At 36.3% G+C, this 27214-nt stretch overlaps 1 protein-coding gene across 1 annotated transcript in view; it reads right to left on the bottom strand.

Annotated features, from left to right (window-relative positions):
- The window catches only part of ASXL3 (ASXL transcriptional regulator 3), a 220263-nt gene that overhangs the window by 131865 nt on the left and 61184 nt on the right, over window positions 1-27214 (bottom strand). The window contains 2 exon segments of the mRNA XM_049900833.1: window positions 2026-2134; window positions 3436-3544. Coding sequence (XP_049756790.1) covers window positions 2026-2134; window positions 3436-3544 — 218 coding nt within the window.

Below are 27214 nucleotides of genomic sequence, written 5' to 3'. Positions count from 1 at the left end.
CAAATCAGTTCAACTCATGGCAAATCCATGTGTTTTAAAAGTAGAACTGTGCTTCATAGGGTTTTCTGGGGGGCTGTAATCTTATGGAAGTAGATTGCCAGGCCTTTCTTCCACAGCATGGCTGAGTGGATTCAAACCACCAACCTTTAGGTTAGCAGCTGAGAGGAAAGTGTTTACGCCCCCCAGGGACCTTAACAAAATATTTCCTATTTATATCGCTACTGTCTGTCTCTCTCAAAAAGCATAAACTCCACGAGAGGCTTGTTTCTGTTTTTTACAGATGTAAATACAATGTCTTGAACAGACACATAGTAAAAATTAAATATATATGTTGAGACAAAAAAGAGAAGAGGGAGAGAGAGAGAAAGTGCTCATGCGAGCAGATATTAAAATGACAGAAATGATCCCAGTAAGATTCTCCTTCACCTTACGGAAGAAGAAGGGTATGCCCATTGACAAGACCTTCTAGACAACAGGAAGTTGCCATGCATCATTCTTGTTCTCTCCCTAGCCACGAGGACTGCTCATGGTTCTCAACACTAACACAACAATGGGGGGTTTGCATTTTGAAAGAGTCCAGGAATAGCGACATCAAGTAAAATAAATGAAAGTTAGTTAAAACTTGGTAGACAAAGCAGCAGCCTGCAGTCGTTTTACTACAAGAAGCTGTTTCCTGTGTTACATTCACAACCTCTGCTACAGATCAGTAGGAACTGAAGCAATACCAGTCTCACGGGGCCCATCAGAAAGCATATCAGTTTAAAGGGCAGGGGAGTCCACTCAGCATGATACAGAATACAAAGGGATTCCTATGACCATTAATAAAATGAATGGCTTTGGGCTATTATGGAATATGATTATTTCTGCAAGCATCCTTGAAGGCTTGTGTGTTTGAAGATAATTTATATATTTCTATGAGTCTACTTGGAAATCCTGATGGCATAGTGGTTAAAAGCTAAGGCTGCTAATCAAAAGGTTAGCAGTTCGAATCCACCAGGTGCTCCTTAGAAACCACGTGGGGCAGTTCTACTCTGTCCTATAGGGTCTCTGTGAGTCGGAATCAAATTGACAGCTGTGCGTTTGGTTTGGTTTGGTTTATGAGTCTACTAGGAAGCCTGGTGGTGCAGCACTAGGTGCTCAGCTGCTAACCAGCAGGTCGGTGGTTCAAACCCACCAGCTGCTCCACAGGAGGAAGATGTGACAGTCTGCTCCCATAAGGATTTACAGCCTTGGAAACACTATGAGGCAGTTCTACTCTGTCCTACAGAGTCACTATGAGTAAGAATCGACTCCATGTTTTTATTTTTTTATGAGTCTACTGATAGGGGCTTTAAGAACTCATTCTTCCTCTCAAATCATGATCTGGATCTATTTACGGAATTTCTATACAGTGGAAAAAGGTAGAGCCACTTTGTGATACAAAGACCTGCAAAATTACAATGCATAAATGACATACACCAACAGAATCACAATGTCATTGTCTTTAGAATCATAAAAATGAATTAACATGGAAAGAATTCAGAGGTAGGATATGACTCCTTTAGAACTGTGAAAAGGGTCATTTAATTTTCAAAAGTGTTTAACAAGAATATGTCTTGTTTGGCCCTATTTCACTGTGAGGAATGATAGCACTAAGATTAATTTATAAATGACAAACCAAAGAAGAAAGCTATTATAAAAGTACTTATGATCACAGGAAAAATCAGAACCTAATCAGAAATAAAACACCAGTATCCTCAATCACCACATAATAACACCACTAGATACCAGTGATTACCCTTTCAGCTTGTAGGAAAAATACACTGATCCTAGCAACACACAAGAAAATTATCCAGGGAGATGCATGCTATAAAAAACAAAACAAAAAGCAAGGAACTGTCTACTTATCTTAGGTGCTAACTTTTAATCCAAATCGTTCGAAAATAAATCTACCTAAGTAGTAGGGAATTCAATTAGTGAATTATTAGAATTCTATATAAGTTTTAAGAGAACAGGACTTTATATCTTGAAATTCATCACAACTACCTCCGTTTTCCTCTCCATTAGCATTTGCCTCAGCCATTTCTGTGCCATCTAATTCAGACTCACAGCCTAAATCCAATGTTCCATCAGCTGGGCATGACGACTCCTCTTTCTATTAAAAAAAAAAAAAAGATAATTTACGGTGATATATCAGCAACTGAAGACATTCAAAATACTTTCGGACTCTTGAAGTATTCTCATATTTGTGATTTGGATTTTCAATAATAATTTACTTTTTAATGGAAATCACTCCTGGGAAGGGGACAAACTGAGAAAATAACATTGTTATTGCTGATTTTTTGGAAACTCTTTTAAAATTTGTACAAAGGTTTCCTTTTGACATATGTTGTTGCCATTTCTTCAATTCTACATTCTTTCTTATGTAAGAAAATGTCTTAATAACTCAGAATTTTAAGAAGTATATGAAACACCCAAGTAACTACAAAAAGCAACTGAAATAATGAAAGTCCTTTTATTTTTTTTTTTATTTAACTTGTGTTATTTTCTGAAATACACACAGGGACAAGAGCCAGATGCTTAGTAGCTGAGGAAGAATCCCTGGTTCGTTGCCAGGTATAACTTCTGGCATCAAAAAAAAAAAAAACTTCTCAAAAAAAATGAATGAATTTTAAATATAATCCATCATTTATTAAGTTTAAAAAAAAACTATAAGAAATAATATAATGGTTTCACTTGTTCGAATCTATGCAACCATTTGTAGATAATGAGCTTTTGTCCTTTTCTGGAATTTTCCATTTCAGATGGCATTTCCAATTCCAGATGGAATAAGAATTTTATAAAAACAGAAAAACTAAATTCTACTAAAGTAATGAAGCCTCAGTTACCTGAAGTTTTATATATATATATATATTTCTCTGTTCTTCTCATACAACATGTATGTGCTATTTGTAAAACTTACTTGAGGTCACTGCTTGTTTTAAAATTGAATACTTGATTTCAACCAGCAAGTTTTCAAGCAGAAGGAATAACTCTCTTATTTGTATAAAAAGACAGGAAGCCATATAGGTATAAAACCTGTGTATCAACTGATGGTCATTAAGTCAAATAACTTATAACAAATGTGATCATCTCAAACTCCTGGCTGATGATCCATCCACGGCATTCCTCCATGAAAATTTTCAAAAATCAAGAATTTTAAGGAAGCCACAACTATTTTCCATTACCATATGTTAAAGTGGACCACAGATATGTTTTCCTTAAAGAAAAATGTCATTGTTTATTCTTAATATGAAATCATTTTTAAGACATATGAAAACATTTAAAAGGCATATGGGGTCATTCATCTACCTTTCACCCAAATTTAATTGTGTTTACTGTCACATGTCTAAAAAAAAAATGCATGAAATATAGTAATAACTTAACAGACATAATATGTAGAACAATCCAACTTACTTTGAGAGCATAGAGGCCTGACTTTCCAGGGATTTTGAAGAATGTTCCATCCCCTATTCGAGTGTTAGTGTGAAGCATTGCATTCAGACAGGCTAATGGAGAGGTTCCACTAGAAAATAAAAGTGTGCAAAGATGAAGCAGTCTGCAATAGAGCTGCTGAGGCAAAACTGTTCTCCTAAGTCTCTTTTATAAAAAAAAAAAAAAAAAAAAAACCTCTTGCATGCCTTTTTAAAATATCCTCCCAACCCAGAAAACATCTACATTACAATAAAGGGCCAGTATAGTTTCGCCAAAGTTAATCAGATGCATCTGTCTTACAGGCTTCAGGCAAAAAGTCTCCTGAATTAAAATTATGCTTTTATTCATAAAGCAATCAACACTATATTTTAAAGAAACCAAAGCCCAACATTTATGTGGTATTATTTTACAAATAACATCATGAAGCCTCAGTTTTCTAAGTATTACAACTTGATGGCTGCACTTGAATGATCAAAAAAAAAAAAAAACCAAGTTCAAGGACAGCTTCATCCTATAGGTTGAAAAGCAACAAAAGAATAGGGAAGAACTGATTTGAAATTACAAGTATTTAAGTTACTTTCAACAGTGCATTTCTCACATGGCCAGATGAGAATCTATGTCTGTGTTTGTGTCTCCGATACAGCTTCTACAGTGAGTCTTTTTCTCAGTTAGATATGTCAAATTAATAAATATGTGTTTGGGAATGGAGCCCAGCTAATAATTATGTTCTGTAGCAAAGATGCAACTGACTGAATGATTAAATCACCAGTTTTTTTTTTTCAAAACTAAATCAAGCAGCATTAAATTAATGATTAAAAAATCAACATACATATACAGAAACATTATTGAAATGTATTCATACATTTCAGAAGATGTTTATGAAAGCAATGTTTATGTACCCTGTGGTAGACTTTACACTCTTTTTTGTGTTTTGTTTGCAAATTGATATTTTTAAAGAGCTAGAATTATCGCTTTCACTTAATTACACTGTTTCCATATACGTTTCACTCCCTAATATGCGAAAAGATCAATGATTGGTCAAACCAATATTGATTAGAAGCCTCAGCCCCACCCCACATGCATCTTAGGGGTTCTGCATCTTTAACACAACACATTCTGAGGTAAGAGAGCCTTTAGGCTATTATACTTTTAAAGGTTCAATTTCTAGGATAAAAAATTATTATTCTGTTATGACATTAAAAGTTTTCTAAAAACCGAGATTATTGAATCGCTTTCTTACAATAAAAAATGCTCCATGGAAAATCACCAGTTCGATGAAAAAGTCAGATTCGCTGAGTTGCCAGAAGACATCATGGTCATAAAAGTTTATAAGAACTATAATAATAGGAACATTCTTTATTATTTTAGGAAGCAATTGCTCTGTGCCGACACATAAATATGATTCCATTGGGTCTGACAGGAAACAAGAGACCTAATAGAAGTTTAGTCATAACACAATGCAGCTATAAAACTAAAGTACAATGGTAACAGTGTGGTGTGTTTATGTTGTATCTTTCCTCAGAAGCTCCTACAAGCTTACAGACCTCATTTCATTATTATCCCTCATAAAAGATTTTTCTGCTCTTATTTAAGTGGGCCCAAGCATACGTATAGAGTAAAATACACGCATCTCCTCAGAAATGTCTCTCTGCAAAGAGATTCCAGAAAAATAGTGCCATACATATGATATTGTATGCTATAAAATATATTTTTTGTCATTGTACTTTATACAAAAGCATAGACAATTTGAAGCTTGTGATGATTATGCCAGATTTGCGGAGTTTTAATTTAGTGTAACTGTCAGACACGTAGGCTTTCCGCAGGGATGTGGCGAGAAGATAACACTACATGAGATAAAAATTCAATACATTAAAATGACACAACGTAGACTTACTAACATTGTCCACCTCACACCAAACCGCACACATATTCTCGACTCATAAGGTCTAATAACCATAATTCTAAGAACTCAGATTTAAACCATTAAAGAATAATACAGACTTAAAGAAAACTAAAAATTACTAAAGAAGCATAATTTAAAGTCACTATAATTTACATTTGCTTTCTAAGGTTTTTTGTTTCTTTTTTCTAAGGTACAGCAAACTGAAGGTAATTGTAGAAGATAAACTGGCTATTAGGTAGCCAATTTACTGCTATGCTTGCTGCAAACATATGTGATAAGCACCTAGTTTCATACAAATAAGCTCACTTAACATGAATATATTATTTAACTATACTGTTTATTAACTCAGTATACTGAAGATTTACTTTGAAAATATATGAAAATGTGCAATTCACAATCACATGACAATATATTTTCAAAAGTCTTACCGACTACTGTAATGTTCCCAAATCCTTCCCAAAAAAGACATATGAAATTTGTTTTATTTTAAAACTATACAACATTCACATTTAGAGGAATGTGAAAATAATTGGCATTTGGATGTCAAATTTACAACTAAAATCACTCCTTGACTAGTCACTTCGTTTTAAGCATATCACTTGCATTTCTTCACATGAAAAAAACAAATCAAAACAGTACCTTCCATTTTATTTAAAAATGAGAAAGCATTAGCTTCAGAAGAATTAAATAATTATTAAAAGGTAAATTATTTATTCAATGCAGAATAGACAAGGAAAATGTATTTTAAAAAAACCTTTCATATTAGTTACTCGTTGCTCTTATTCTCTCCCAACTCCAAAAAATACAGAAAATTTGGACAGCTTTCCCTAAAGAAATGTATGTCTGAATTAACTTCTATGATTTTTACATTCAGAAAAACTAGAGTTCCTAAGTGCCCCACTGGGCCTGTTTTAAGGAACAGCTATTTATCCAAAACAGTGATTAACTGTGAGTATGAAAGACGATATATTTTAAAAGTCTGTGTTCTTAGAATGAACACCTATATAACGTTTACTATTTTTAATTTTTTTTTTTTTTACAGTTACTGCCAGGATTAATCAGCTCAGACAGAATCACAGAGTTAAACATTTTATAACAACGTATATGCAGCAACAGCATATCAATGTTTTAACAACAAAAAAACTTTGAAATTTCAAGTTACTTACTTTCTAACAAGATGAATCGAAAGAACCGCAACATTCCGATTTATAAAAGAGAAACAAAGAAAAGAAAAGAAGGAAGTTAGTTTTCTGATTAAAAACACAATTCTGCATCTTACCATTTCAAAATAGGACAATATGCTGAAACACATCAAACTGCTAGATTTGGTTACCAGTGGGGAGGCGAGGAGAAAAGAACTGGGGGGTTAGGGTAAAGGGGATTTCTACTCTCTTCCCTAATACGTCTATACTGTTTTCATTTTGTTCCTGACATACGTGCGTTCACATATTATTTAATAAGCAGGACAATATTTGTTTCTGCCTTCCCCAACTCTTTTCTTTCTTCAATTCCCTATAATTTGACCCTTTTACACCTGCCAGGATAGATATACAGCTTATTCTACTTTTCGTATTTCCCCATAGATGGTAGAGTTGTGGAACCCTTCTGGTTTGTTTTCATTTCCCGCAACCCCTGAAGCAGAACGGGGTGGAATTTGGAGGCAGGGTGCAGGCATAATTTAAACTGTCTAGACATCAAAGAACCCCCCGAGACGCTCTGCAGAACCCCAGTGCTGTGTGAAATACAGAAAAACCATTGCTGGATCTCATCAAATTGTTGATGGAAAACATAAAATTTTACTAATAGGGAATGTTCAGTGAAGAAAATGGATGGCCTATCCATTTCAGTAATTTCAAAAACCAGGAAAAATACCTGGAGAATGCAATTGGTAGAAAATTGGTGGACATGACAAAGAAAATATCATAATGGTGGGCCTCTGGTTCTTTGTCTACAAAATAATAAAGCTTAACAAGACAACATTTAAGTAATCCAAATCTTAAACTATTTCATCTTATTAAGTATCTCTTACTTAATATAATTATTCAATGAAAGCTATTTCCTGAAAATATTTTTAAAGTTCATTTTCCAAATACGGTGACGTAAAAAAATTAATCTTGCGCTACACAGGCCCAAAAACTCAACAATTCAAAAGCAATTATTAAGAACCATTATTAAACAGTTACTGTGCTAGGTGCTATTAATGGAAACGATTATATATTCACTATCCATTCAAAAGAAAAAAATTAATAACAGGACCTTTTAAATATTTCCAGTATTGATAGCTTGGAGAAAGCATCTCAATTATTATAAAGAATATATTTTTAAGAGAAAATTACATAGGCCTCTGGGGTGCAGGTAATGTTTCTGTTCTTGACACTGGATCTTTGTATTCACCATGTGAAAACCAATTCACTTAGGATTTGTGTACTAAAATCTACATATGCTACACTTCACAAAAAAGTTTTAAAAAAATGTGCCCTTGGATTTATGTCCTTTAGGTATTTAATGGTCATATCCCTACCAGTGGAGAAGTCTGCTATACTTTTACCCGTGAATGAGGATGAGGCAAACACACCTAGGGACACAGTGTACATCAGGTGGTACATCAGAAACGTAGATGATTCAAAGCTACCTTGGAAATCAAGGCCAAACTAACTTCTTATTCTTGAGAAATATTACTGGTAGCCAGGAACTCCCTAAAATGACTGAAAATAAAACCTTAAAAACTGGAGTCCTTTATATGTCATCTGAATAATCCCAGCCCATAAAATAGTAGCCATAAAAGTGACCTACAGCAACCCTGAAATTGGATATTCAAGAAAAACAGCGTCTCAAACTTCATAGCGCCTCTAAGAAGATCACTAATGGAAGCTTTTAATGACCACTGACATATGAGAAATAACAAAGATTAGACTTTAGGAACATAAAAAGAAGTAGGAATAACTAATCAACACAAATAAGAGACAGACCATATATAAAAGGAAGATAGTCCGCAAATTTCTAGGTGAAGAATATCTGTGACTTTTAACATTCAGCATGTTTCTGGTGTAAAATTAGAAATGTACTCTTGGCCCTCTTCTATCAGGTGGGGATACTGAGGCAAGAAATAGCTGTCAAGTGGCATAAATTGTGCAATTTTTAACTCTGCTGTTTAGAAACAATTTCAGACTCCAAACCTTAACATGTAGCTCTGATTGGTTTGAACAATATAAAAAGATATTCTTCTTGAAATATAAACAGACATTTGAACTTGGATCTTTTATGTACTTTACAGAGACTACCAAGGTACACTAGACAGCCTATAGTGATTCACAGAGACATGGCCCACTAGACTGACCTTTAGTTTTAGGAGGCAAAAATTCCAAGTCACTAAAACAAGCATAAAAGACTACTTAGTATTATTTTTAAAAAGGGTCTATGAGGAAAGTCAGGGGCCCTGATGGTGCAATGGTTAAATGCTCGGCTGCTAATCAAAAAATCAGCAGTTCAAACCCACCAGATGCTCTGTGGGAGAAAGATGTGGCAGTCTGCTCCCATAAAGATTACAGCCATGGCAAGTGTAGGGGGCAGTTCTACTCTGTCACATTGGGTCACGATGGGTCAGAATCGACTCAATGACACGCAACAATTTACGGAAATTAAGAAATCGCCCTACACAAGTATAAACAAAAGCATATACAGCATCGATGTTACAATTTTTAAAGACCTCCAACTGAAATATGGGGCGAGGTGCTTATCTTTGATTATATACACCCACTAAAGAACATGCCACATCTATAGCTAGATACTGGCAATTTTTCCTCCACAGTCACACATGTCACACCAGACCACAGTGCCACTGCTATGTCAGAAAGGCAGCAGAGCACAATGAGTAAGGCGGTGGGCAGTAATGAGTAAACCAGTCAGCCTGGATTAACTGCAGGCTAGGCCATTTACCAGCTGAGTGACTTCAACTTCACCTCTCCAGGTCTCAAGTTTCTCAACTGTAAAATGTGAGTAATAAAAGTCACTATTTCAGAGAAGATTATTCTGAAGATAACTAGGCTAATACACGTAAAGCACTTAGAACTGTGTCTGGCATGTGTAAGTGTTCAAAAAAATGTGAGTTTTTTGTTTTTTTTAATACTACCGCTACCACTCAAAGTAACCAACATCTAGAAGTATGAAGGATGACAAGGGGAAGAAATTAATATTACATCACTTGTTTAAAGGACTGGTTCAGGTAAGATTTTGTTTAACATCTAATTTCATTTTCCCCTCATTAGCAAAAGGAAGTAAAGATGTGGGCATGTATACAACTCTCTTCTATGTCTTCCACATGTGAATGATACTGAAAATAAGTAATAACATATTCAGTAAGGGAGGGTAGAGAGAGAAAACTGATAATAATATTCTTATTATAGTTACCATTTATTGAGCACATATATTGTGCCTGGTGGTGCGGTGGCTAAAGTGCTCGGCTGCTAACCGAAAGGTTGGTGGTTCAAACCCACCTGTCGCTCTGCGAGAGAAAGATGTGACAGTCTGCTTTCATAAAGATTACAGCCTGGGAAACCTTACAGGGCAGTTCTACTCTGTCCTACAGGGTCGCTATGAGTCAGAATCGACTTGATGGCAGTGGGTTGCATTCGGTTTGGTTTTAGGTTTTATTGTGCCTGGACACTCTCACAACTATTATCCACATTCCTTACAGTCAACATAAAATATAAACATGATTCCCAGTTTCACACGTGACTAAGGCTCAGAGGTTAAGAACCAAGTCAGACAACAACTAAGTGACAGAGCTAGAATACAAACTCCAATCTGATTCCAAAGCCAATCCCTTTTCACAATCTCACATTCTATCTCCATAGAGTTACCTCCTCCATTTAATTTACCTTGGCTGCTAAGAAAAAATAGCACTGCTGAGAAACAAAAAAAGTTAGCACATAAAGAACCGCCAGAAACTACCAAATGGTAGGGTGGATGGCCCAATCTCCAGTCAACACTGCCCAGAGCCGTGCCTTCCCCAGGGTGGACTTCTAGTGTAATAAAGAATTAGGCTGTACAAGATGCTCCTATCTTCCTCAAGTAATGCTATCCATGAAAACTAGGGATGAAAGAACTTTGAAGGAAAATGGTAGAGAACTCATATCCATAACTGAGATGGCTCTTTGTAGAATCAGATTAATAAAGAATAACACATTCCATTCATTGAACATACATTTACTGCATTGCTTAAGCTCAGTTTTTCCTAAACATAAATAACAAAGGAATCCCCCTCACCATAATAGTTACTAACATCTCCTACTGTAGTTTTCAAAGAAGTAGGCTTGGGGAAACACAACTACACCATATTCGTATCATTGGGATCATTATAAAAACGTACCTACCAGTCATCTCTCCCAGGAATGTTTAATTTCATTAGACAAATGCCAAAAAAAAGAAAATATTTTAAAGGTTTGTAAAATATGTTTTTCAGTTAAAAAAAAAAAAACGTAAGTGTGATGATTATGTTTCCACATGTAAATTCACAAAATTGAAAATTGTACCTAGGAACTTTAAATGGTTTTGTAATAGCTGTTGTTGTTAGGTGCTGTTGAGTTAGTTCCCACGCATAGCAACACTACGTACAACAGAACGAAACACTGCCTGGTCCTGCATCATCCTCACTATCTTTATTATGCTTGAGCCCATTGTTGCAGCCACTGTGTCAGTCCATCTTGTTGACGATCCTCCTTTTTTCTGCTGGCCCTCTACTTTACCAAGCACCATGGCTTGGGTCAGGAGCACCTTAGTCTTCAAGGTGACAACTTTGCTTTTCAACACATTAAAGAAATCTTTTGCAGCAGATTTGCCCAGTACAATGCACCTTTTGATTTCTTGACTGCTACACTTCCATGGGTGTTGACTGTGGATCCAAGTAAAACAAAATCCTTGACAACTTCAATGTTTTCTCAGTTTATCATGATGTTGCTTATTGGTCCAGTTGTGAGGATTTTTGTTTCCTTTATGTTGAGGTGTAATCCATACTGAAGGCTGTGGTCCTTGATCTTCATCAGTAAGTGCTTCAAGTTCTCTTCACTTTCAGCAAGCAAGGTTGTGTCATCTGCATAACACAGGCTGTTAATGAGTCTTCCTCCAATCCTGATACCCCATTCTTCTTCATATAGTCCAATTTCTCTGATTATTTGCTCAGCATAAAGACTGAATAGGTATGGTGAAAGGATACAACCATGACGCACACCTTTCCTGACTTTAAAACACACAGTATCCCCTTGTTCTGTTCGAATGACTGCCTCTTGATCTATGTACAGGTTTCTCATGAGCACAATTAAGTGTTCCACAATTCCCATTCTTCTCAATGTTATCCATAATTTATTATGACCCACACAGTTCAATGCCTTAGCATAGTCAATAAAACACAGGTAAACATCTTTCTGGTATTCTCTGCTTTCAGCCAGGATCCATCTGACATCAGCAATGATATCCCTGGTTCCATGTCCTCTTCTGAATCCAGCTTGAATTTCTGGCAGTTCCCTGTTGATATACTGCTGCAGCCACTTTGGAATGATCTTCAGCAAAATTTTACTTGTGTGAGATATTAATGATATTGTTTGATAATTGCTGCATTCAGCTGGATCACCTTTCTTAAGAATAAAAAAATAGGCTTCATAAATATGGATTTCTTCCAGTCGGCTGGCCACACAGCTGTCTTCCAAATTTCTTGGCATAGACAAGTGAGCACTTCCAGCATTGCACCCGTTTGTTGAAACATCTCAGTTGGTATTCCGTCAATTCCTGGAGCCTTGTTTTTTTGCCAATGCCTTCATTGCAGCTTGGACTTCCTCCTTCGGTACCATCGGTTCCTGATCATATGCTACCTCCTGAAATGGCTGAATGTCAACCAATTCATTTTGGTATAGTGACTCTGTGTATTCCTTCCATCTTCTTTTTATGCTTCCTGTGTCGTTTAATATTTTCCCCACAAAATCCTACAATATTGCAACTCGAGGCTTGAATTTTTTCTTCAATATTTTCAGCTTGAGAAATACCGAGCATGTTCTTCCCTTTTGGTTTTCCACCTCCAGGTCTTTGCACGTTATTATAATACTTTACTCTGTCTTCACGAGCTTCCCTTTGATTTCATCATTTCTTCCTTTTGCTTTAGCTACCTGACATTTGAGGGCAACTTTCAGAGTCCCTTCTAACATCTATTTTGGTCTTTTTTTTGTCTTTTTAATGACATCTTGCTTTCTTCATGTATGATGTCCCTGATATCATTCCACAACTTGTCTGGTCTTCAGTCATTAGTGTTCAATGTGTCAAATCTATTCTTGAGATGGTGTCTAAATTCAGGTGGGATATACTCAAGGTCAGACTTTGGCTCTCATCAACTTGATCTATTTTTCTTCAGTTTCAAAGTGAACTTGCACATAAGTAATTGATAGTCTGTTCCACCGTTGGCCCCTGGCCTTGTTCTGACTGATGATATTGAGCTTTTCCATTGTCTCTTTCCACAGATGTAGTGGATTTGATTCCTATGTGTTCCATCTGCTGAGGTCCATGTATATAATCATCGTTTATGTTGGTGAAAAAAAGGTATTTGTAAAGAAGTCATCGTTGGTCTTGCAAAATTCTACTATGCAATCTCCAGCATCATTTCTATCACTAAGGCCTTATTTTCCAACTACCAATCCTTCTTCTTTGTTTCTAACTTTCGCATTCCAATCACCAGTAATTATCAATGCATCCTGATTGTGTGTTCGATCAATTTCCAACTGCAGAAGTTGGTAAAATCTACAATTTCTTCATCCCTGGTCTTACTGCTGGTGCATAAATTTGAATAATAGTCATATTAACTGGTCCTCCTTGTAGGCATATGGATATTATCCTATCACTGACAGCGTTGCACTTCAGGATAGATCTTGAAATGTTCTTTTTGATGATGAATGCAACATCATTCCTCTTCAATTTGTCATTCTCGGCATAATAGACCATATGATTGTGTGATTCAAAATGGCCAATACCAGTCCATTTCAGCTCACTAATGCCTAGGATATCGACGTTTATGTCTTCCATTTCTTTTTTGATGATTTCCAATTTTCTTAGATTTACACTTTATACATTCCACATTCTGATTATTAATGGATGTTTGCAGCTGCTTCTTCTCATCTTGAGTCTTGCCACATTTGCACATGAAGGTCCCGAAAGCTTGACTCCATCCACATCATTAAGGTCGACTCTACTTTGAGGAGGCAGCTATTCCCCAGTTGTATTTTGAGTGTCTTCCATCCTGAGGAGCTCATCTTCCAGTAGTATATCAGACAATGCTCTGCTGCTAATCATAAGATTCTCGCTGGCTAATTCTTTTCAGAAGTAGACTGCCAGGTCCTTCTTCCTAGTCTAGGTCTGGAAGCTCGGCTGAAACATGTCTGCCATGAGTGACCCTGCTGGTATTTGAATACTAGTGGCATAGCTTCCAGCATCACAGCAACGTGCAAGCCCCCACAGTACAACAAACTGACAGACATGTGGGGGTTTGTAATAATAGTACATTATAAATAATATTCATACATAATTGCAAATACTACATATTTGCAATATATTATTACCTAAGAGATGATACACCCAACATAAAAAATCTTCTTATTCAGTTCCCTCCATGCACATCTGTTTCCTGAGTCCCCATTTCTCTCAACAATGGGTACTATACTCCTCCTCATCACCCAAGACAGAAACGTTTCTCACACTAGTCCCATGATTCTGCCACCACAAAGCCTCAACGAAGTTCATCTTTTAATTTACATTTTTATTTCCTCACATCCTAATCCAACCTCCGTTTCACAAGAGGAAAATTCTACAGCTACTGTTCTGCCTTCAATGCCTCTCTGCTCTAATTTAGCCTACATGTTGGTAATAGAGCAATTTTCCTTAAACAGAAAACAATTTTACCCAGGCCATACCATACACAAGCTTTTTTTTAAATCAGTGGTTCCACCCCCTACCAACAGAAGCACAAAGTGCTCTGGCTGGAATTCAGGGCCCTCTGCAATTCACCTGAGATCTACCTCATCTTCTCTAACTTTCAGACTCCCCTAAAATCCAATCCAAATCAATAAATCACAGTCCTTCCGTGGCTTCCCATCTCTGTGCTTCTGCACTTATGAAAACACTCTGCCTGGAACTGCCTCTCGGCCCTGCTGTGCTCCATTTTGCCACTCAAAATGAATTTTGTGATCCTAGGATTTCTCCCTTCCTTTAGAACAATCTCAGCGCTTTGCATATCGTTCATGGTTTCTTTTCATCAAAACTGTTATGTATCTTTCTAGCCCTTATTGCATTCAGCAAGTCTGGAAACTTCAAAGGGATAGAAGCACATCTTATTGATCTTCGAATTATCTGACAACCTATGCCCATGTACTTGCTCAAAAGATGCTCGTTGAAATGAATTTAATCAGTTTTAAAAGTTGTTACCATCACAGATTTGTGGACAGAAGGCAACTGCAATGAACATGACTAATACTCGACAGCACTGGGTAATATTCTTTTTAAAATCATGAATACAATCATGTCTGTAAAACATTCCACATGCCCAACAGGCTGCAGTGGCCATCTTGTATCTGCAGGTTCTGAACGTCTTTCTTTTAGGAACTCTCTTCCTTAGTCACTATGAACTCCAGAGTAGCCATCAATGAAATGGTCCTGACTTCCTCACCAGGGGTGAGTTTCTCATCCAGGCTAGCCAGGTTCCCCTATCTCCTTGGTCATGCTGATTGGTCAAATGGTGGGCATTTCAGTATCTTTTGGGGGAATTTATAGTATTGAAATAAAGAGAAAGAGAAAAAGCTATTTTCAGTAGAAACATTAATTGTAATAATAATAAAGAAATGAAAAAGAGATTCGAGCTGCTGGTGCCCATCTCTGCCTCCATAAGGACGGAGCCTGCTGAGAATAAGGCTAGCCAGAGGAAAGCAGAGTAAAACATGGAAAGAGAAAAAAAAAATGGTATCACTTGAACTTCTGGATTAACTACGTAATCATGTTGCAGATCAACCCGCTGGACGTCCATGTTAAGTAAGTCCATAAATCCCCCATTTTTACTTTTGTCACTTGACGAATAGGTCAGGTGACTTGTCTGAGCTGACTCCCTTTTCTTAGACATCAATTTCCTCATCTGTAAAATCATGAGTTTAAAATAGATATGCTTTAAGGTTGTACTAACTGTTTTCAGGTTAAGGTTTTAGGGGCAATGTGCAATGGTTTGACTATTGGCTTACTATTCATTCGAACCGCATTGCAAGCCTCATGCTCTCTTAATCCTCAATGCACTCTATTCTACTCTCTTACTACTCATTTGTCAAGATCCCCTTCACCTCCTAAAAACTACTTACACCTTCTCTGAACCTATGTAGGCATTAGAACCTATTCTACATATTGTACTGTTTACTTCTATATAGTCTACCACCACACGGCTAGATGGCAGCTAGGGCCTTGAGGACTCCAACTTTCTTACTCTTCTTCATGTTCCCTCCGAAGGACCCTGCCAGAACATGCAGAAAATGTTCAAAGGCTTGTTGATAAGCCAACATTTCAAAAGTTACAGAGAACAAAATTTGAAACCTGAAAACATCAAGTATTAATGAGAACATCCAGAAACAGAAACTACGAAATACTTTAGTGAGGATATAATTTGATACCACCAGCTTAGAAAGACATTTGGTAATATCTAGTGAAGGGAAAAAAAAATCCACAAGTTCTACAGATCAGCAATTCCACTTTTTGGTATGGCTCCTAGGAAAACACACACATTCACAGAGACATTGCTTGTTAATTTAAAAAAAAAAAAAAAAATTGTAACTAAGCTAAATGTACATCAATAGGTTGTAGCTATAGACACAGATATACTTTCACCTATGTATCTTTATATTCACATTAAAAGTATAAAATTCTGAGGTACAATAATACAAAGCAAATTCATGTCACTGGTTGCCTCTGAAAAGAAAGAGATGGAAATCAAGGGAGCTTCAGGTTTTTCTGCTAGACTTTACTTTAAAAAAATCTTACGCAACTGTGACAACATGTTCACAACTAGCTGGTGTTTGCTGGCATATGCATACTTGGCTGTATTTACGAAAATTTCAAAGTAGAAAAAAAAGGGTGTTGCTGATTTTGTTCTTTTATTCACAATTTGGCTTCTCTCTAATTCTACCAGGTTCTCCCCATGATTCAACTATATTAATGTTTAAACATGTTTATGCAAGCAAACAATACAATTGAATGAAAAATCTAGGATAGATTCTAAAAAATAAATTTTGGGGGTTGAAGAGATGTTTTTAAAATTTAATAGCTACTTCCAAATTACCTTCCCATGACAGCACTTATATGCCTCACCCTAGGAGCCTGGGTGGCAAACATGGTTTGCCATCAGCTACCAATCTAAAGACTGGCAGTTCAAACCCATTCAGTGGCTTCACGAAAGACAGACCTGATGATCTGCTTCTGTAAAGATCACAGCCAAGAAAACCCTATGGAGCAGTTCTACTCTGTAACACATGAGTCGCCATGAGTCAGGGGTCAACGTGTAGTAGCTAACAACAACAACAATCAATAATAGATAACAGTAATTTTTATAATTTTTGCCAATCCAATAAAGGGATAGAGGTGAAAAGGCCATTCCGGGTACAGGAAGTAGCATGAAAAGGTCAACAGATGGACAGAACTGATTGTGGCATGCAGGAACACGGTTATTTGGTATTCCCAGAGCAGTGAGTGGAAGGTAGAGGAGGGCAGGGAGAAGAGTCCACAGGGGAGGTATGTTCCATATCACAGAGGGGTTGAAACGCCCAGCAAATATGTTAAACTTACTTCACCCAGGAGATGATGGAGCGCCCCAGGGCAATGCAAAGGGAACCTGACCTTGTCATAACGCTAGCATGGGTATAGGTTTACAACAAAACACACCTAGAAGAAGACAGATCAATTAGAACCTGACCCTTTTGGTCTACAGAGTAGATGATGAGGGTCTCACCAGAGAAAGGATGGAAGGGGCAGAGATATGGAGAGGCATTCAGAAATACATAGGAAGAAAAATACCAGCAGAACTTGCAAACTGATTATATGCATGAGATAAGGAAGAAAAAGGAGCTTAGGATGGCTCCAGGGGCTGGAGGTGAATGGTGGTGTAATTAATTAAGAAGGTGAAATTGAAGGAGTGGTAATTTGCAGAAAAAGGTGGTGAATTTAGTTTTGGATTTACTAATTTAAAGGTATGCATTCAAAATTCAGACATACACATATCACAAAGCTAATGCTAAGGCTGAAAATAAACACTGGGGAATCATCAACATATTGACGGCACTTAAAACAGTCGACATAACTGGAGAGTAATAAGAGAAAAATGACTGAGTTGATCTTATTATATTCCAAAAGTTAGAAAATTATATTAGAAAATATTCCTGAGATTGCAAAAAAAAAAAAAAAGGAAAGAAAAGAAAATCCTGTGAAGGATTCCAGTGAAATATTAGGAGGTATGACACTAATTTCAGTATGTGACTGTTTTAGAAGTCAGAATAAATCTCTATATTCATAGGCCTATGAATATACTGAGCTAGAGGATCTTCCCAGCAGGAACCCTCCTTCTACTAAGTATATTTTCTTTTACACAGTAATATAATGCAAGAACGTTACTTAATATGTGACAATTGAGAAAAAAAAAAAAAGTCACCAAAAATCCTAACTCCTTAAAAAAAAAACTGAGGATTTTGTAAATTTTCACTGAGCCTATTTTTCTGGTGTGGATAAGAACAATCTGCATAAATGTTGACTCACAATATTTACTTAATATTTCTTTTTCACCCTTTTCCATACTACCACAAAACCCTCTAGTTTTCATATCTAATAAGTAAAAATAGTCTATCAACTTGTTTGAACTCAGTGGTATTCTACCAAACTGTATATTAGAATTACTGGGGGAATTAAAAAAAAATACAAGTGTCTGGGGCCAATTCTACACCTATTAAAGAAAATACTCAGGCCGGGAGCCAGGTGTGAGCATTTTCTTAAATGTCTCCAAATAATCTGAACGTGCAGCCAAGTTTGAAAACCACTGATTTCATCAGAGAGGACTCAAAATTATGTCTTTTATTTATAACTGAAATAACACTGATATGAATATCTTAGTGCATCTAATACTTTCTTCTTATATCAATAACACTTTCTTAAGATAGGTTTTCAGAAGCGGCATTATTAAGCCACAAGATAGAAATTATTAATGACTTTTTACAAATAATGGCTTTTCAAACGAGTTGTTTGGGTTTACACTCTCACCACTGGTACATACGCAGAAAACATTATTTGGAGTCAGGGTAAAATGCGTGGGCTGATTAACAGGTAAACTAAACAACAACAAAAAAACAATCCCAATGGCTGCTTTAAATGTGCATTTCGATGGCTTTCCACATACTTGTTTACTCTTTAGTTTTATGCTTTGGAGCTCCTCTGTTCATGTCTCTTTAACCATGATGCTGCTCAGATCAACATTTTTTAGCTGTTTTTTCTCTCTCTCTTATAGAATACCTCTTAGCAAATTAGCTAAAAATATTTTCTCCATGAACTGACTGTCACTTAATGTTTTGTTTTTTTATATGCAGATACGTCAAATTTTATGTGATCAATTACATCCATCTTTTCCTTTTTGATTTATTTTACAGCTTCGAACTATGAAAAGTCATTTCCCTGTCCAATGTGGATTTAAACATTTGAATTTTTTCTAATTTTTTTCCAACACTGTAACTTTTTATATGGAAAATTCCAGGGTTTTGTACATTTATATTCTATCTTCCTCAACATAAAAAGAAATTAGAACAGTGCATGGTCATTAAACATTTATCATTTTTTAATGGCTTTGTATGGTTCAGAAAGAAAAAAAAAAAAGGCAGAGTTCCCTTGTCCATTATTTTATTTCTGATTCATCCTCCTTTCCCTTCTCTGCAAAAGATTCTGGTCCAATGCATCTGAATCTCCTTGATCAGCAGAACGTCAAAAGAATTTCACTCCTCAGAGTTTTGCTGGCTATGGGAAAAAATTTTAGCTTTAAATGTTTGATAAAGGGGATATTTAAAAATAACTAAACCAATCAGTGCTGTTAAGGTTAGCATTCCTACCCCGGGACAAACGTCAATTTAATTTAGCTTTCCTCTCTCCTTCCCCCTCCTTCTCCTCTTTCTCTGTCCATTTATATTCTCAAGTTAAGTCATTTAATGGTGGTCTTCTACTTAGGTTGGAAGTGTTTCCATATAAAGATACTTTATAGTTTTCTGCTATAAAATGTTATGTGTAATTCGATCAGTTATTTGGAATGGTATGAAATACATCTGCAAAATTCAGATATAATGATTAGAAAGAAACAATCATCAATTTCCAAAATGCCGAAATTCATGGTAGGAACTCTTAAGGGAACAATACGCTTTCAGAAATAATGTATAAATAGACCTGGGAATTTTTGTATACTTCTTCCCCAAACTTAGTATGCGACACTTAAAAATATATATAAGATCCAGCACTAGGCTAAAAAGAAATTTAATACGCCTAGTTCTTGTTTTAATCTCATCCTCAGGGAAATATGATTCATGAGATTCTGACACTGGGGGCAGGGATTGCAGAAATGCCTACAGTTGCTACAAGCCAATATTAAGACTCTTTCATACAGTGAAGACACTAAAGTCAGGCTAAGGATGGCTAAGACCAATGCAAATGTTAAGAGTGTGAATAATAATGTTTCAGGCTAATAGTTTTTGAAAATTATAAAATTATATACACATACATATTAATAAATTCCAAAAATAATGCTACTAAGAGATTATATGTGCATTACTTCTATTTTAGAGACATAAACATCCTCCTTAGGAAAAAAATGCACATTCTGATGACCCCTGGGTAGAAATGCATCTTTAGACAAAACAAGATTTCCTGTACATTACTTTACAGTAATATCAATGTTCCAAGCAGGTACACAAAGATTCTCCAGAGAACAACTCCAGTAACAAATAGGGAGAACAATACATAAATGCAATCTCGGTGGAAAGGAAAGTAACTGGTGAGCCAAGGGAATAGTTTAAGAAAATTATTTTAAACCTGGGGCCCTATTTAACCAAATAACTAATTGGTAACTGATTTAAAAGTTACTAATTTTTTTTTTTTTTAAATTATAGAGAACAAGCTATGTTTACGTAGTGACAGGAGAAACGTTCTTCTGCCTTCGTTCATTTTTCAATGTTCAAAAAACAAAACTTGAAAAATCATGGCAGCTGTCCATTTGGCAAACATCTTATTTAAGTAAGCACAACTCCAACCCACTCATTTAACTTGAATTAATATTCCTGTGGTTTCATATTGCCACTTAAGCTTTCAGGAAATAGTTCCTCGATGCACCTGCCACCTACTTCCATGAAATCAATATTTCACTTACGCTAACACAAGAAAGCTTAAGGTGTTCTCAATTATGAATGTTACTTCATTAGCTGCTAGTGGATAAAAGATAGCGCTAAAGTTGAAAATCATTATAGTTAAAGAGCTTTACCTCTTTTTTTCTTGATTTGTTTCCTAAGGTACTGCTAACATAGTAACAGCATACTGTGTTAGGATAACAATGACAACATTAATGTATGCCATAGTACCTTTCTATTGCTAAAAGTCAATTTATGAGCACAGAAACCCTGTTCTCTCTGGCTATGCCTGAAATGAATCTATTGTGGTGCTGCAAGACAGCTACTCATCAATATAAGAAGAATAATACAAGTAATATCCAAGGAATACTATATATGCTAACTGATAATACTGATCTGTACTTTATCCAGTCAGATTAAAACAACTATTTACAGAAACCCAGAAAAATTACTACTTTACCAGAACACAAGAATTCATCACATCACAAGTACCATGTTATACATGAAAACTCAAAAACCAAACCCACTGCCACTGAGTCGATTCCTACTCATGGCAACCCTATAGGATAGAGTAGAACTGCCCCATCGGGTTTCCAAGGCTATAAATCTTTACAGAAGCAGGCTACAACATCTCTCTTCCATGGAGCAGCTGGTGGGTTCAAACCGCTGACTTTTATGGTTAAAGAAGAGTGCTTTAACCACTTCACCACCAAGGCTTCTGTTATACATGAAAAGCAGTGGTAAGTAAATTGAGGTTCCACATAGGAAAACTTGTACGTACTAAAAATAGAAAAAAAAATTTTTTTAAAGCTTTTATAAGTAGTAAACACCTGGTATTTGTCTTCAAATGCTATCCTTGGATAACTACTAACTGATCAACTTAAATGCACTGTTCCTTATAGTTACCTAGGTTTCAATGTGTGGAATCATTACTTCATTTTCAGAACAAATTGTGAACAAATGTCACAGCAAGAGATAAAACTGAAATTCTAAACACCTGTTCATCCCTCAAATGATGAACATTTGAAGATCCTAAATTTGTTTCTTTTGTCACTTGGCTTGTCAAACTGTCTTAAACTCTTGAAATTTTCAAAACAAACATTATTCTAGTACGTGCCTATGCCTCTCCCTTTTCTCCTTAGTTTGTTCATGCCTCATTCATAGGCCTTTTTTCTTTTTTCTCTTTGGGGAGCCCCAAAAAACTTCTAGGCTAACATTTGTCTGTGGCCAATTGCAATGAAGACTGAGCTTTGTAATGAGCCAGACACAAGCTCAGATGCCAAATCTCCTACTTGTAATTGTGTGAATTCAGGCAAGATATCTAACTTCTATAAGTATCCATTTCCTCATCTGTTAAAGTGAAAAAATAGCATTTATTTCTCAATGTTACTGTGATATTAAAGGAGTTATTAAAAAAAAAAATAGAAACTATTTGGCTCAATGCCTGACACTGACCAGTTGCTACTTAAATGTTAGTTCCCTGCCCTTTTGCCAAAATAACATTCAACAGACAGTTCCAATGATATTTACAGGCACATGCATCTGTGTATATGCTTTTCATTTCTTTAGCTGAATTCTCTCTTAGACCTAATAAACTTCTTCCACGCCCAACACTCAGCAAGCTTTTTATTTCCCCGAAGAAAAATAACTGGACTAATATATAAATGAATAACAACCAAGAGGATGCACCAAATTTCTAAGGAACGTGATCAAAATTAAAGAAACACTAGCATATTCCCTGCAAAAACTGAAAATGTTTGAATAATTTAAGAAGAGGCAGTATTTAGGCTGCAGAATTCCTTAAAAGTACAACCCAATTTCAATCTTAATAAAATAGAATAATGAAGTGCTTTCAGTGAGGATAAAACAAATCATTCACTGGGAACGATCAGTCATCACCTTGAAGAATATTTATTAATGTAGTCAGGCTACTTTGCTTGAAAAAGGCCCACACTAAAGGGTGAACAAAGCAAACTACAGCTTCAGCCAGAAAGATCGTGGACATGCAGTCAATGCTCACAGGGAAGAAGGCTCTGGATATATACCAGGAAGGAAAACACAACATTTCTATCTAACACTGCAATGGGATTTTCATGTTTAGATAAATCTGTGGTCAAAATATGGCCACAGTTTACACAAACGATAATTCAGACACAGAAATCAGAAAGCACACAAGGGACTCCCGAATTTTCACTTTCCAACAAGTCAGAGTTAAACTTTCTCAGTTTTGGTTCCAGTCTGCACTGGCACACTGACAAAACGGAATAACGAATGTCAGCAACATCATTCTGGGAATCACTCTCATACCCTCCTACACAGTCATTCGAATCACACTGCCTGGCCTTCAGGTGTCCAATTGTCCTCTTGTGCCCACTAAGCATGAACAGGGGAATGATTGACTACTATGGGGTTCCATATGGGAAGGCCCTCAATGTATTTTCACCCATTGCCACTAGCTGGTACCTACCCGGAAGGAATGAACGGAACCACTCCAATGCAATCCCAGCCACTCCTGCTAGTTCAAGCATTCGGTTCAGCATCACCTCATGACCAACACGAAAGCAGCTGAGGCTCTAATATAATCATCATGGAAAGTTGTCCCAAATCCTTCATTCGAGGAAGAGCCTTCATACACACCAACGCTGTCTCCAAGCCACGCCGGGGTCTGAAACCAGACTGGAAAATATTATATATGTGTATATATAGTAAAACTCCCACAAACCACTCTGCTACTTTGTTATATTTATTTACAGCTGCTCAATCCATCCTACACATATTGCCTTCTCAAGGTGAAAGTATGAAACATCAAGGAGAGATCCTTTCAATAGTAGAAGGTAAACTTAAGGCATATTAAGACTGGTGCTGCCTGGTAAGGTAGTTGAGGCGGTCCCAAATGAAACATAGTTTGTCCTGAAGGGAAGAGAGAAAAACACAATATTGGTTTCTAAAGCTAATCTTCTAAACTTGGCATACAGGATCAAACTATTCTGATATTAAAAAAAAAAAAAAAAAACAGCCTTGTCTTTTTCAGGAGTTGGAAAAACAATGCCAGAAGCTCTAAACTTCGTGTGCAAGATCAGGCTATTCTGATATTTCTCAAAGACACCTTTTTTTTTTAGGAGGTGGAAAAGCAATTGTCGATTAACCCTTGAAGCTCTACTTGATATGATGAAACATGCCCTGCCTCCCCCAGAATCCACTGTGTGGACACCACTTGCATCGTCCTAACTACCACCACCTGGATTGCATTACCAGACTCTAATGATCAAAGAGCTCTAGGCTGAGCACTGGCTTATCGTGGAGACAGGGCCAGGACCCTTTCAATGAATGACACTTTCAAATGGTAAGAACAATGAAATATGATCAGTGGGAGCCCCTACACCTATTATACGTTAAAGAGCAAGAAATATTCAAACCAATTTAAAAATATCAGTTTTCCTTCTTGCTTTTTAACTGGCTTTTTAGAAGCAAAGTGATAGACATTACATAGAGTGTTCAAAGTTTAATTAGACAAGTCACTACAGGCAGTCCCTAGGTTACAAACGCCTGACTTAGGACTTATAAACAACCAGTACTTGCCCTTTAACGTTATGTAAATTTGTTCTCACTTTGAAATCTTTGAACCAACCTCTACTCCCAAGGAATTCTTCATCACAATCACCTTCACTTGCTGCAGTGCAGGTTTTGAATCACTGAAAAGGATTGGAGGCTTTTCTTGCACTAACCAACCAAAAACCAAACCCAGTGCCATCAAGTAGATTCCGACTCGTAGTGACCCTATAGGACAGAGTAGAACTGCCCCATAGAGTTTTCAAGGAGCTCCTGGTGGATTCGAACTGGCGACCCTTTGGTTAGCAGCCATAGCACTTAACCACTATGCCACCAGGGTTTCCTCTTGCACTGAAGTGAGGCTAAACAGGAACCGTGTGTACCTGTTCTGACTTACCTACAAATTCTTACAAGATACACTCAGGAATGGATCTCCTTCGTAACCCAGGGACTGAACTGACTGCCTTTTTTATTTTCCTGCATCCCTTATTACAGCATAAAAATTAAAGACTGTATTTCCTTTTTGTTTGCTCCTTTCTCCTCAACTAATACTAAAAACTAAAACTTACTTGCAATCACACCACACAATATTTTACCAAGTTACTCTATTTCCAGAATGTATAGAAAATAAAATCAAATAGGTTAAATCAGGCAGCATTTTCTATGTACTTACCCTAAATTATTATTAGCATCCAGCAAGTGGCTATCTACGTGACTGTTCATCACATATGATTCCATCTAAAACCAACAGAATTGTTTTCTCATCTCCATTTCACTTGTTCTACTGGTCAGGCCCATCCCATCTTTGTATGTTTGGTCCATTCTGAAAACCTGGACGTGTCTATTAGGTTCACTGCCTCCCCTATCCACTCAAGTATATCCTTCGATTCCCAAGTCAACTATGGTGCTGATGCCAAATATCTATAAGCCATTTCGACAGATTTGGGCCCAAGATTTATAGCAAAGATAATATTTTTTTTTTCTAGACATTCTCCACTGACTTTACTGCATCTCATAAAAAGGTGACATGTTTCTCACAAAGGATAATGTAAGAAATGAATGACTCACATAGGCAAAGAACTCAGAAAATATTACAGGGAAAGGGAAAGACCACTTGGTTGCTTAGTTCAAACTTAGAGCTCACTTGGTGCTTAACAAAACATAGTGATTTTCCTCCTGAAATTTTAGGTCCTTGTGTTTGACATATTGACCTTCTGTTATATACCTGAGAATCTGACCATGGTCGATTAAGTACCAGGCTCTTCTCAAACCATCCCTTACATGAATGTTGGCTAAAAATGTCTTAAGTTAAACATGCTCAATCAAATAAACATTTACTGAGATGGCCACTACGATCCAGGAACTACACAGAATATACAAACATGCATAAGAGATGTCATTAGCCATTTTGGAATGTATCATTTAGTTAGGAGAAAAGACAATGTAAACAAAAAGAACTGTGATAATAGTATGCTAAAAATCTCCCTGGGAATACAAAGGAAGAAACCGTATTTCTGTCTGAGAACTTTGGAGAAAGCTTACCGGGGGAGGTGACAGTCTGCTACTTATATGACAAATAGGTATCATGGTGCCAGTGATGGTAACAACCAACAGAAGGTAAGGCATCCGCATATATATGATTTACAAGAATCTTGGAAATCAGGTCAGTACTCACAACTGAAATACATATCCTCCTAGACTTAGTTTAACAGGCAGAAAAACTATTTCAGTATAATGGAAAACTCCTAACATATTAAGAGCATTCGGTAAATATTAAACAAGCCAAAAGTGTAAGAATCTCACTGACGGAAGCACACAAACGATGACATAGATTTTTGAAAAGTTTCCTGAGTGTTTAAACACAGACCTCATAAGAGAAAGCGAAGAGGTTTTATTCACTAAGATCTGTTCTCCAAAATTTCATTTTGCATACTGGAGCTTTATAATTGAATGCCAAATAAATTCAGTATTAGTATGCACAATTTTAAAATACTTCTTTGCTCCAAAAAACAGGCCAATTAGATAATTAGCAGAGGATACTGTCAAGATAGTACACGGCAACACATACAAGTTTGCGGGGTGGGAAAGCAGAGCAGAAATTATTTCGACGGTATACATTCAGGAGGTCAAAGAGAAATACACCTTCTGAGTTATAAATAAAATCCTAAAAAAGCATCCCCTTTAATGAAAAATCATTTACTTATTCTTTTTGTGGCAAATACCCAACACTCCCAATAGCATAAAAATAATATTAAAAACAATGCAGGCTCTGCTTCATCAAAAAAAAAAAAAAACTGAATTAAGAATAACTAGAATCCCTTTTCTAACTTGCAATTATCGACAAAAAAAATTACTATTTTGTATTTCTTCCTGAAACACGAACAAGTTCATCTGCCAAAATACTACTGTGAAATATCAGCATAAAAATGTGACTTAATAACTCATTCACTCTTGATTAACTTTTCCCAAATTCCTAATAAAGCAGAAAACAGGGAAATCTCATAAATCAAATATTTTACAATTGATAGAGTGTTTTCCAAGTTATGTTATCTTTATAACAGCCTTATGATGTAGATAAAAAACTGCAAGTTTCTCCATTTTACTGGAAAGGAAAGACAAAATGTCTGAGTGACTTATCCAGGACAACACATTATGTTAGAAGCAGAAATACAGCTAGAATTCAAACTTCTACCTGCTCAATCAGAAAATATCGAGAGCCTATTATGTGAAGGGCACCATGGGGAAGAGAAGGATCAATGAGACATGAACTCTATCATTAAGGAAGTTGCAGTCTTATTACAACAAGAGAAAATTTGAGAGTTTATTAGATACTACAACAAAGGAACATACATATTATGTTACAAATACCACAGAATAACAAGGA

The sequence above is a fragment of the Elephas maximus genome, chromosome 11 (genome assembly GCF_024166365.1).
Source record: "Elephas maximus indicus isolate mEleMax1 chromosome 11, mEleMax1 primary haplotype, whole genome shotgun sequence".
NCBI lineage: Eukaryota > Metazoa > Chordata > Mammalia > Proboscidea > Elephantidae > Elephas > Elephas maximus.
The sequence above is the reverse complement of the archived record's forward strand: the minus strand, read 5'-3'. Positions and strand labels throughout refer to the sequence as shown.